At 37.5% G+C, this 13,823-nt stretch overlaps 1 protein-coding gene across 3 annotated transcripts in view; it reads right to left on the bottom strand.

Annotated features, from left to right (window-relative positions):
- Nucleotides 1-11,846, bottom strand: part of kmt2cb (lysine (K)-specific methyltransferase 2Cb) — a 71,186-nt gene extending 59,340 nt beyond the window's left edge. For all 3 annotated transcript variants that reach the window (XM_086171884.1, XM_086171886.1, XM_086171887.1), the window contains exons 1-2: nucleotides 11,540-11,846; nucleotides 6,806-6,988 (exon numbers count right to left, since the gene is read on the bottom strand). In XM_086171884.1, the coding sequence (XP_086028010.1) occupies nucleotides 6,806-6,987 (182 nt within the window). In that variant the 5' untranslated portion in view covers nucleotide 6,988; nucleotides 11,540-11,846. The remainder of the gene's footprint in view (nucleotides 1-6,805; nucleotides 6,989-11,539) is intronic.
- Nucleotides 11,847-13,823: the final 1,977 nt, after the last annotated feature.

The raw sequence follows: 13,823 nt of genomic DNA, 5'->3' as shown, positions 1-13,823 counted from the left end.
GATTTAGCATGGAATCAATTTACATGTCCATTGTCCATTACAGTGATTTGAAAGATGTGTCAAAGTTGCTGTGATGGTGGGATTCATTGTTTTTATGCAGCTGAAAGGATCTTGCTTAAGGCTAGTTATCAACTGGCCAAGACAAAAATGTAGTTTAGCTATTCCATTTACATTCACTGAAGTGATGTATTGCACCCTCACGTGCATTTCATTAATACAGCTTTCTTTCAGGAAATGTTGTGTAAAAGAAAAAGTCAAAAAGTAAAACCAAGTTCTGGCCATAGGAAAACTAGAGTGAGTCACAATGGGCCATTCAAAAATAGTTTGATGATGAGATGTACAACATATTCTTTGAAAACCTGTCAACACTGTAAAGGAGGTTTAACGCTTAATGTCCTTTGGGGCTTTACTCTCAAGTTATCAAGCGAATGATAATTTTGCCACTATATATAAACATTGTCACCAGCTGATTAGTTCCCCTTAACGCTAACGCTTCATGCCTTTCAATGCTTATATTTTTCACTTTTTTTCCCCCCTCACATAAGTTCCTTTTGATTTTCAATAAATAAATGTGCTTTTTTTCAGTTAATTTTGTTTTTCCAAATTTGAATTCATCTTTGAGTTCCCTCATCTTTAAATTCCTGACGCTTTAAGGTTGATATCCCACTTATGTCCATTGTGAAAATGGAGTTTGACTTGATGTCTTCTTTTTATAACCGGAAGACAATGGACCAAGGGGTGTAATAATGCTACAATAACAAATCTAGTGTGGTGAATCTTAGTTGACTTCATGGAGGATTACCTGAACAACAATATCAAATTGGAAAGAAAGGCAGCCATTCATTCACATTACCAGCAAGTCCTGCAACCATAGGTCCAGGTCAGACCTGAGGCAGAACAAGCAAGAGCACAATTTGCTCACCAACCTACAATGAAGAAAGTGCTGAGGGAAGCAAGATTTCAGCTTGAGAGGACAACCTAGATGTTAAGGTGGTGGCACTAAATGCCCACAGAAGCAGCTGTCACTGTTGCACAAGTTATGTCCATTGGAGCAGCAGAGTTCTAGATTGGCAATGTAGGCAAACCACAGTTATAAAAAAGAACTTACTGCACTTAAAAATAATTATTCAAAGCACAGTAAGCTTCATTAGTACACAAATGCATATCCATTAAGTAGGTGTCATGGAAGCCACAAGGGGTGGCTTGTGACCAGAAGTCATTGAAGGCACAGTCTTAAGACGACCAGACAAAGTCCCCAACTCTGGGCACATGATAGTGCTTCAACTGCCTAGAAAAATGCTACTTACCAGGCTTAAGCTACCTTGATAGGGCCTATGGCATGAGCCGCATAGGGAAGAACTGCTCTAAAGCGTCCAGAATGGTTCATGATACAATGGTGAACTTTATGTCCAGCTTTTACCAGTCACCTATCTGCAATGACAAAAACCAGGAAGGACCAAAGCTTAGTTTTCTTTGTAAATGGCACAAGGGTCTTGCGAGTGGTCCCCAAACTGCATGAGAGAAACTCAGTTGCAGGTATAACCACTCCGTATACCCACAAATCTCCAAAAAAAAAAACTTCTCCTCAACTAAGGACAAGAGTAAACTACACTGTAAAAAAAGAGCCCCAAACAAAAAAAACTGACCAATTCACCTCACTTACTAAGAACATGAACACTATCTGTGAAGCAAAGAGACTTAGAAGAAAGAGAGGCTTAAGGACCTGATGTATGTTAACAGTGGGGTGCTACAACACATTACTTCACCAACAAAAATTGTATGATTCATGGTGATAGCAGCCATATCACAGAAATGCACCCTGGTCCAACACCCACAATATTTTGGTCACCTCCACTAAGGTAGAAAACATGGAGGAAGAGGAAAGATTTCCAACCACAAGCAACTCCAAAGTGTGGTGAGGGTTGAACACAGGGCCAAGTGGTCACACCTTACTAGTCTGGTTAGAGCATACCCATAGGGTCAGGGCAAAAAGGCAGTCAGAAATAATCTGGCTCATTGTATAACTGCTGATGGATTACAACACAAAATAAATAGCTCTTCATCACCTCTTTCTGAAGATAGTGGCAGACTGCATTTGACTTGAAGGCAAGATTTCTCCTTTCACTTGGCAGGGACATGATCAGGGTAAACATTGTTGGGTTATCAATCCCTTGGTGCCAAAGTCTTTTTGAATATTATGGATGAGAAGGTTTCCACAAGCTAAACAAATAGCAACAAATAGGCTGTTCCTCTACCCTTCAGGGTGCCCAGGCTGTATGTTCTCAACAACTGTGAACAAGCAAATGTTTGTCCCAGGACTCTATGTTGCACCTTGGAGAGGAAGCCAGAGATGAAAGAGCAATTACCATAGTCAGCCAGCCCTTGTACTGAAAATTAATAAAGTCTGCTGGTAAGAAAAACATTTGATGTCTGACACCTACAGACACCAGGGTCAAAGCAGGATGGTATTTGATATCAGTGCAGAATTGTGGTACATTTCTTAACATTATGCTCTACAAAGGTACATTCTCTGTAAAAACTCTTGGCAATTCAAATTCACTTTATAAATAAAATGGATGCCTAAAATAAATTAATGTATAGATGTATATATCTATAATGTACAGAATAAAGAACCATGTGATTAGGAACAGTTGATCACTAGTCCTATATAGATGCGGGCTATTTTTGAAACTGTCAACATATTTTAAACTGGTTCAATACTTTGTTTGATCAGTTGTTTTGCCATTAGAGGATTGAAATGTGATTTTATGATTTCACATTTGAAGACTGGGATTATAGCACACAAGAGCCATCAGTTGGTGTAACAATCTGACTCCTCTATTTTGCACCAAAATTTGTGATTGATAAAACCAATTTCTGGCATTGATCAGGTTGCTCCTTAATGATGTCTCATAAAGCATGAGCAAATCTTATCCAATTCACAAATATTGGATTTAATGTCATGTACTATTGAGATTTGTGATTCACAACGATGTTTAATGTAGATGCCTGCCTGGTGTCGAAAGCCCCCTTTTACACAAGGAAAACACATGGGCCCATCATCTGGATATTGTTTACACAGAACCATGCATAGCTGGCAAAATATGTGTGATTCCATGATGTGTGAAGACAACTGTCCATCTTTTAATTTTTTCATTTTGCTGTCCATCCCTTTTGCATTGTTATTGATGCACATTGTGAGAGAATAATCTGTCCCACAATGCTGCCTTCATGAACCTGACTAGATGCTGCTTTGGGAAAAACAGGAGTACATAACAAAATATAGTATTTCATATACGTCACTATAAAGGGCATGTCTACAAACAAAGCAAGTAAACATCATGTTGAGTGGCTTCGAAGACTAGCAGTTCAGCAAAGGCATCATATCCCCACTCATAGACCAGACTTAGGTGGGCTGCACAGGTATACAAATACCCTCCCACCCAGATATACACAGCAACTTGTGCTTGTTTAATTTACAGTTTTATCCATCCAGTAAACAAAACCACTGCTGAACTATTTTCTAGGCAATTCTCCACTCTTACTTGTTTGTTCTGGTAAAGGCCAATGAAAATAGATGTGAAATGTCTACCATATACTTGTGAGTGATTGTGCCGAGTTGTCCCTAAAGCTAAATTGATGAATAGAAAAAGATACAGATTTTGAATTCAGTCTAAGGTGACCGCTGATTTAAAATGTTTTTAACATGAGAACTTCCTAGTTTAATATATGCAAAATGTTTAATATTGCAAGAACCCTTGTTTTATATCTTGTTATTGAGCGCACCAATAATGTCAATATAATCATTACTTCAAGGAGCAAAATGAAATGGTAATAAGTCTAGATATTTAAGGCTCATATAACTGATTAATTTATATTCAATTAGTACATGTAATGGTCACCATGGCAAATATATGTATGCCTTTCATAAGTGAAGTTATCAAAAATAGCACGAATGCCATACGATGTTCAGACAAGGATGTGTAGTCAGTCTTACTAAATGTTAGCCTGGTATCATCTGTTTATTTCAGTGGTGGATTGTCACAAATACGCTGCTTTAAAGGCCAAATAAAATTAAAAATACATTTTAAGAAATGTTAATCTTGTGTCCCAGTGCTAACTATATACTTGTTTGTTTATACTCAAGATGTAAAAAAAAAAGGATGACAGAAATCCAAATTTCTTCCTGTAAAAATTTGTTGGCTCATCCTAACCCTTGCAACATCCTGAAATGTTCTTCAACTTAAACATTACTTTCAATTAGTAAATATCCTTTTGACAACTTCATAATTTGAGCTTCATATCTTTCTGCAGTGCTGCAAAATACTTCATGCCAAGCCCCGCCCATTTTTAAGTTTTATGAATTTGTAAGGATTTGATGACATGTAATCACATGCTAAAATATTTCAGTTAATTAGAAATACCTGAAGCAAAGACACTGAAGAAGCTCTAAATTGTGGTTCACTTATTTCCTTTAGAAATAGGTTTTGAGATACATAATCTTCTTTTCAAATCATTATTCTGAACTTAACCTGAATCATGTTTGACATTCCCATTATTAGTCACCCAAAACATTTCTGAAAAAATCTGCTTGAGTTCTTAAAAAAATGTTTTAAATGTAATCACATATCATTTCCCAGTTGGGTTGAAGAATTTTCTTGTTTCAATGATCCACTGATATGTAGGACACTTCTGAAGCATCTTTCAAATATCATATGAATTCATACAACTAGAGTAATTGAATTTAACATTTCATTTTAACATTTTAACAATGTAAAAAGTTATTCAAATTATGATTCTATGTTAAAAGTACTGGCACTAAACTTAATACAGCAAGGAGAAATCCAGGGCCAAGATAAATGGGATGTTGGAGCATCAGGATGCTCAATAAAACAACAACTGAAGCAAAGCCCTTGCTACAACCTCATGTTATATTTGGGTCTGAATGTTTCAGTACTTCCATATTTTACTTTTTTTGCAGAACAACAATTGATAATGATTAAAGATCACTTATTTTATTTTATTGTTCACAATAGAAAACTATGAAGCTATTCAAATAGTTTGAAAATTGGGTTTTTCAACACAAGGATTTAATGGAAACATAAGAAAAATAGCTCAGACTGTGGCTAAAGGAGCTGGTAGTCATGTGACAAATACATGAGCTCTAACAGATCAGCCAGCAGATAACAGCAAACTGGTTTCTATGTAAAATCAAGAAAGATTACTCGACTGTGTTTCTTCTTTCTAGCGAAAATATTTTCAGACACATGTTTTGTGAGTTATACATACATACATGCATACATAATTATAAATAATAATAAAGAATAGGGTTTTACCTTTGCACTGCCATTTTGATTCTCATTTGAAACTGCAAGCAGATAGTCCATTAAGTGTTGATAAGTCAGATGCAACCATGATGTGCTGTGAAGAACTAACTAAATTGACTTGAGAGTATCACAATGTATCAGTGTTATGGTGTGGTTTTATGTTCATCTTCGTCATTAGCTATGCAAGAAAAACTCAAACGGCACTGCTTTACTTTACAACTGTTGATATAAAAGCAATCGCAGTTGTGTTCTTGATTTATTGAATTGTGCTCGTTTAAAAACCAATCACAATTTGTTGGTGACTGTTAGTTTATATCTATATCCAGTACATATACCTACATAATTCAATCTACTAATCCTATATTGCGAAAATTGATTTTTTGTCCCCTTTTTAGCTCATGGTATATAAATATTTTTACATGTATTTGCTGCATTTGATTTTGAAATTCTTGCTCATTTTAACATTACTGTTGAGTATAGGATAAACCCATTGACCCATGGCATAGAGAGTAAACCCACTGACTTTAAAAAGGAGACATTGATACGTCAATGTCAATGTCGAAAGATCGACTGAAAAACAAAAAATTCTAATTTAAAACTGCCAAGAGTGTGAAAATAAATTAACAAGAGATCAGACCACCAAGATCCTGACAGGAATCAAACTGGCTGAGAAGTTAAACATTTTTTGCATTTTCTACTATGTAGTGTAGTTTTATTTGTTCATTTCCAAAATCCCATGATTTGAACTAATTCAAATTTTCTTTCTTTTAGTGAAATATAGCCTTTTGATGTTTAAAAAAACAGTGATTATTGCAGTAAAAATAACCAACACCAATTTTAGCAGTGCAGTTAAATAAAGAAAAAAGCAAACAAACAAACAAACAAACAAACTACATTTTACATAATGACCATACACAGTAAGCCATAACCCAGTAAGAAATCAACTAAAAATGACTTTTTAAAAGCAACTTTTCTGAAAACCTGTGAATGCAGCATCAGCAGATGTTACACTGCTTACCTTCGCAGCTCCAACATGCTCAACAAGTTGATGGTACATTATATGAGAACATTTGTTGTTCTGAAAAGCTTTCATTGTTTGTTTTTTTGTAGTTTCTTTTGAGTTATTCTTTGGATATGTTTTCCATTTGCAAGTACAGTCTAAGTATTTCTTTTTAACATGGTCTTTATAACTTGCAACCTGAAGTCCTGGTGGTGTGTGTCTGTGCTTGTTATGCTATTGTCTTTGCATAAGATGCGATTCCCCAAACTAGCACAGAATCAGATGTGGTACCAGTTCACAATAAGACTCAAATAGTACCATTATCAATTTTTTCGATCAGTGAATCCACCGAATATATCAGATCCAAGAACAACCAGGGGAGATGCATGTCTGCCATACAGATATTTGCATTTAATAATAAAGGTTCTTGTTGGCACAAATATATGCAGAAACTTTTTTGCTTTAAATCAAGACTTACTTCTTTCGGTTCTTAGATGCAGCGGGGGATTGCGTCTGGGGAAGGGGTGCAGCAGCATCTTTGCGTGGCCTGCCACGTGGCCGCTTGTCAGCTTGGGCAGGACTCCCCGTGGCCCCTGCACTGCTGGAGGGTGTTGAGGGTCCCTGGTCGGAGGGTTCCACACTCTTATCCTCTGTTGACATTCTAGAAAGGTTAAAAAAATATATATTATTGTTAAACTTAAGGTAAAATATGATTTAAGGAAATGGTTAAGCCAGTAACAAAAAACGAAAACAAGACAAACATCACACTTATAAGTGCTTTTTAGCATGGTTCTATGGAATATTCTGAGTATTGTGAAAGGAGTTGTTCCTGATGAAAATCCTTATGCAGTAATTGCTGATATTTAGTAGTCAAACTGATAGCCTGTTGATGGTAAATGAAAAATAAGACCCTGTATTAACAAACTGTCTTCTGGACATCATTTTTCAGCTGCTATCAGTTGCACAATAATCATATCAGAATGAAGTTGCAGCAAATTAAAAAGTGATGCTTTTTTTTATACATGTATATTTTTTTTTCAAATGAATGTAGCTGTCCATATAATTATCTTTCTCCGGTTTGTCAATGAGGTTAAGTCAGCAAATGTGCTGATAACTGGGAACATACATTTGTATCATCGTAAAATTGTGACATAGTGGTGTGCAAATGAATTCACGACAGCAATTCAACAAATATATTTAAGCTGTGTACAACGAGCTTGGATAGAAGGGATCTGTATCATGATTACCACAGAACACCCAGAAACTTGCATTACGGATGGGCAACAAATTTAAGTAAAAAAAGGTATTGCAAGTTTACATGAAATGTTGTTTTTGCAACCTCATTGAATGAATGAGTGAATGAATGAACCCCACTCTTCCAACATATTTCAGTCATTTGTTCAGATCCAATTCCTGCTGAAGCTTTAGCTTATGAATATACATTTGCATATTGTAACTATTTACTGACACTCAGCGGAATGTGTATTTGTTTTGCATGTTTGCATTAAAATTTTCACCATATCGGTGGAGTAAACTAAATATATATTTTTTTCAAACCTGTCTCCAAAGAGAAGTGCCAAGGAACTTACTGGACAGGGAATTTGTGATGTGAATAAAGACTAACCAAGACTTTACGGTGTGCCTTTGTAATCAAAGAGTTTTGTGTAAATTATTAGATGTACTTTTATTACATAGGTAACACCAAGAAGTCCTAATAATCGTTAAACAAAATTAACCAATATGGAGGCAGAAGGCAAAAGCTATGAAACAATGACTACCTATCTTTCCTATTTTGCTATGTTATATATATGTATATATACATATGTGTATACATATATATGTATATAAATATATACATATATGCGCGCACACACACACACACAAACACACAAAAAATATTGTTAAATCTTATTTAGTTACGTTATTTAGTTAAAGCAGGTGTAATCAAAAAAGAAAACCCATTAACCTTTTGTATTCATGTTTTCCGAGCTGCTTGTTAATCTCATATTTTACACTTGTTATAGAATGCACATTCATTTAATGACCGAAATTATCATTGGAATGGAGTTTTAATTTTAGTTTTCAACTGTCTTATAATAGCCTCTTGTATATGATTGAAACTGATGGATGAAAATTATTTGAATACTTTTGAAAACCCAGCTGAAGTAAACAAATTCATTTAACAACTGTACATTCAACTGATGTCGAATAGTGGATTTGTCAAATAAATGAACAGACATATATAAAAAATAAAAAAATAAACAGGTTATAATATCTGCCAGGGGGAAGTTGGCAACAGTGGAGAGGATGCTGGAAGCGCTTCTGCTTGTGACAGGAAAGCTAGACCTGGCCAGTATTCTCGCAGCACTTCTGATTACATCACAAATGTGGATCCAGCAAATACACTAGGACGAGCCCTGCTCTGTTACAGACCCGCTATCCATATACTTTATCGGGCAAGGGCCCGGTCCCCTTAGCGCACTAATTAAGATTTTACAATGCTCTATTTATTATACCGTGATATGGTCAATCAAAGAATCAAAGTATAGCAATCGGGTATATACAACACAGAAAGAAATTGTAATTTCTTCTCTAAATAAAAAAAAAGGGGGGGGGGGCACGATATGCATTGTGGATACAATACATAGCTGATTTTTTTTTTTCATTAAATACAATTTTGCACAGTAATGTATGTATCAAATGAGAGAAAAAATGGTCTGCAAACTGCAAACACACACACACACACACACCCACACACACACACACACACACAACAATAAGGAAAAAATTAAAGCTCTTGAGATGTGAAGTATTTTCCTTCTTGCATACAAGTGCGCCTGTAACATTTTTATCATTTTTTGAATTGTCAGTTAAAAGCCTCCTTGTACATCTAATCATAAGTTCTGACAATCTGATTTTAATTGGTTTTCATTAAGTCACAGAAGAATTTGTGCTTTGCAAGCTTTGCAAGGGTTCTTTATCATGATGTTAAACATAAATAGATCTCTATGAAGGACCCCTTGACTACACCAAAACCACAGTCTCTGCGTAGAATAATGAAGGTGGGGATCTTATTAATTGTAGGAGGGTACGCTTAACATGATTGTGGGCACAATCACAACAAAGGGTACAGAAAAGTACTAGAATATCATTCACAAAAATTGATGTTAGAAGCTGTATATTTCAATAAGAAGAAAAAAAAATATGGGGGAATATATCCATGCTGATGCATCTAAAGACGATAAAAAAATAGCAATCCACAACGCAACCACCATTATTGCTTTGATTTTATTTCACATTGACCATAGAAGTTTAATGAGGCACAGGCAAGAGAAAGGACTTAAAATTTCCCTGTGCTTTCATCAAAATCCAGGGAGCCCAAATTTCCTGAGGTAATATCCTACACGGTCATCTGTTAATGGTAGTGACCAATAATTTGTGGTTATTCAAAAAGATCAACCTTATTTATTGTGCACCCAAGCAGATCTTATTTCTAAAAGTAACATTCCATCAATGCAATTGTTTTGAGAATTCTCAGTATTGAATGTCTTATAAGCTGAAATGACTTAAAGGGAAAATTATGTAGGGATACGAGGTATTGGGACAGGACAAACAGAGCAACGATCATCTCAGGCTGTTAAGAAGTAATAATTTATGTGGCTGACGAGATGCGCTACATTTGTCAGGTCTAGAAGCATTGCACATCGTTTGATGATGAGAATCAGGTAAGTGCTGTATAGGACAAGGAGTCAAGCGACCATAATAACACATACCGGAATTTTACTAATTCAGTTTTTACTCAGGAAGTTTACAGCAAAGCAAAGTTTGTTTTTTTTCATGCGCCCCATATGTGAAAAGACCTGCTGGTTAGCGTAAAGCTAAAACCCTTTTCCAAAAATTATATACACTCAATGAAAATCTAATGAGAAGTCCAAGGAAATTCACAGTGCTTGCCATTTTTATTTTACTACGGCAAAAAGACAATAAAATGCCTGGATATTGCACTACTGTGGCAAAGCATGCCTGAACCACTGTCGTTTGAGGTGCATTGACCCTCTTTATACATGATTGATACTGGCAAATCTTTTGCTACACGTACAGGTACAAGGGTTTACTGTACAACAGCATTTATGCTCTCGGACAGATGGAATAATTATACATTTGCTGTCATATCGTTAAAAATGAAATTGCTATCTCAAACGTTACTTGAACCATTGTCGGTCGTTGTGCAATAAAATCGCTTGGGTGAGGAACATTCCCATCACTAGAATAACAGCCGGGCACGCGTCAGCTGATGTTGATGTTGATTGTGCGCGCCTCAGAGTTTAGGATCCAATGACTAAGAGGCAGTCACGACCACCAGGGACACAAGTGGACCCATGCTAACGTTAGCTTTTGTTAACTCAAGCTGGGCACAAAGCAGTTGCAGAGAGCTAACGATAGCTGCTAGCCTGTTGTTTTGAACTCGATTTTCTTCGGCATCCATAGACGAAAGTCCAAGCGAGATCGTCTGAGTGAGCTACTCACGGCAAAATCCTACTAATTCATACACAACTGATTCCTCGGGTAAATGTAACTGGCATTCGATAGATTAGAGACATTAAGACAAGTTTAAAAGTGATCCACTTAGCTAACAGGTTAACCCATCCCTGGATGCAATTAGTTGGCCAACTCATCGTACTAGATCCTAACTAACGCCTACGCCAAAAACACCTAACACTGAAGCTTTGGCCTTTTGTTTCCTCGAGGCTTGGGTCTAATGCTGTAGCCAAAAGACGATGGCAAACGTTAAGGTTAAACATACAAATTATATCCGTTAGCAAACTTGGGCACAAGAGAATACCCAACACACACAATGGCTTGGTCTATTGAATGAAACACAGAGTTTGGGAACATAACAATTTCACAGAAAAAGTGAAAATTATATCATGACGTACTACAAGATTGGGCTTCGTGACACACACTCGTGTTAACTGTATAGGAAATGTTAATCGTGCGTTTCGAGATGAATGTGTACATCATACACATACCACTTTATAGAATGTTCAGCTCCGCTCGATAGTCTGAGTCATGAAACCAAGGCGGCGACAAACCCCCCAACATCAAACTGGAGATGGATAACGTTAATGTCGGTGCAAGCTCACTTTATAAAGCGGAACACCAAAACAAATCAGGCTTGCATGGGGTACTGAGACTTCTGATTCTGGCTTACCTTCCAGCCCTATGAATAACGAATTATCCTCTTCATGTCCAGAATACTGGGTGATGAAACGTCGCACTTTAATCAACCAGCTAGCAAGCTAGCAAGCTAACTGAACTAGCTAGCCTCTATCCAATGAAGCAACACCGCAGTTCTCAAAAATGCATTGCGCATATCATGATAATCCAATGGTGTAGGGTTATTCCCAACTTTGCCCATTTGATGGAAAGGCAGCTGACGCAAATCCAAAAGAAATACTCTTCTCTGGCACACGCATTTGGGGGGATCACTTTCCTTTCTCCAATGACAGCTGTCGTCGCACGAGTTCGGGTTATATAGCTAGTTGGTGTTAGCCACCCAAGTCTACGGCCAACTATTTTATCATTAACGATTAAAAATACCAAAATCCAACGCAACCGTCAATATTCTGCCACAGAAATGCTCTGTTTAAATCCTCGGCGTACGCAGAGCGACGCGCAAAGCAAATGTTGGGTACCGACCGCTTGGTTGGTAACTGGTTCTATTTTCTTCAGCTGCGACAAGCTGCGGGACCCAGCGGCCAGTTAGGAGACTCTCGCAGCCACCCTGCCACGCAGTAACAGCCGCCTCCCACGAAATGCAAAAGCAAACATTGGCATCCTAAGGGTACCACTCCACTCGTGACCGAGGCCAAACTGGAAAATTCCTCAGAAATATCACAAAATTATGTTGAATATGACGATTCGGTGTACTCCATAACGGTGGCCATATCTAATGATAAGTGGCACCGAAGCACAGCCCCTGTAGGCTCCACAAAACTAGATCCTTCTCCCCCCCTACTACAAGTACGATGTAAAATTGTACAGAATGTGCGTGACACTTGGTGAAATGACTGCGTCGTGAATGAGGCAAATGCTTCATAATAACGCAAGGATTAAACAACGAAAGGCGAAGGGATCCTTTTTGACAATTTCTTCAAAATACTCTCTGACCCTGCGGAGGGATATGGGCATTTAGTAAATAAAATAATGGCTAGGGAGGGCTAAAAAGATGGAGCCTGGATAAAGCCGGGTTGGAAGGGAGCTAAGAAGGTTGGGGCTTCAGCTCATGCAAACCTTCGCCAGCAGCTGAAGCGATTCCAGCAGTCGTCTCCAGCCTTCCCCAGTGGAAAAGGAAAACACCGCGATGGATTAACTTTAACGCGCAGCGCGGTGGCTCAGGGCTTGTCCACATCTTTCTTTCGGTGAACCACAACCAAACTGAGACTCACAACCAGCTCTTGACAGCGTCTATTTCCCCCTCCTTCCCCTTATTTCTCGCTAACATGCAGCCATTATAGTAAACCTTCAGTAGCCAATCCTGCAAAACGCAGTACGTGCAAAGGTTACATTTCGGAAAAGCCCCGAGGGGAGTCGGCTTCCTGCGGCCAAAGAGCCCCGTTGGTCCAGATGTGCGTGTGAATACGCATCGCTAGAAGCTTGCATACAACTTGGATTCTGATCCCCCCCGTCAAGCAGGCAGTTACCGGGACCAGTGAAAATAAATAAGGCTTGAGTCCTTTAAACGCCGAACGTGGATACCATTGACCGAGACTATGAGCCCCCCTACAGGACAGGCGAAAATAAGACAGTTCTGGAAATGATCGTACACAATTACTGGGAATCATCTGGAGAGCGACTCAGTCTATCGATCAATCTGACCAAGCAAAACATAAATAGAAATAGGAGTGTAAAAAATGTGATCATACATCTTACTATAATCGATGTATTGAAGAAAAAAAAAAATAATCGGTTGGTTTCTAGTTGGAGTACTCAGTGGGAGTAATTCAACAGCTCCCAAATGTCAACATACTCACTGCCTCATCTGAATATCTTAGTCATTTGATGTAATTGCATTTAAATATTTCATCGGAATTTGTTGCATATCAACATGGGATTCAAACATTATTTACAATGGAAATCTAACCAATAATTATTCCAATTTGCTGTCATGCAATTGCCACTTTGTCTCACTAAAGCTATTGGTGACTTGTACATGATTATAAAAAAAAAAAAAAAAAAAAAAAAAATTCTACCAGACTCAATCAATGTAACTATTACAACTAAATTCTGTAGTTAACATACCACACAGACACAGACACACATGTCAAATGAGATGGAGAATAATCGATAGCAACTGAGCACAACCCCTGAACATGATTACATTTACTTGATTTGTTTGTTCTAGCAGTATCACTTGGCCCACAGGAAATGATATCTTGTCAAAATGTAGAAGTTGGAAAAAAAAAAGGTCCATTAAACTAACCAGCGAACCGACC

The sequence above is a fragment of the Fistularia commersonii genome, chromosome 25 (genome assembly GCF_037954325.1).
Source record: "Fistularia commersonii isolate RoL2024-O1a breed Wild chromosome 25, RoL_Fcom_v1.0, whole genome shotgun sequence".
NCBI lineage: Eukaryota > Metazoa > Chordata > Actinopteri > Syngnathiformes > Fistulariidae > Fistularia > Fistularia commersonii.
This window is presented reverse-complemented; position numbering and strand designations above follow the sequence as displayed.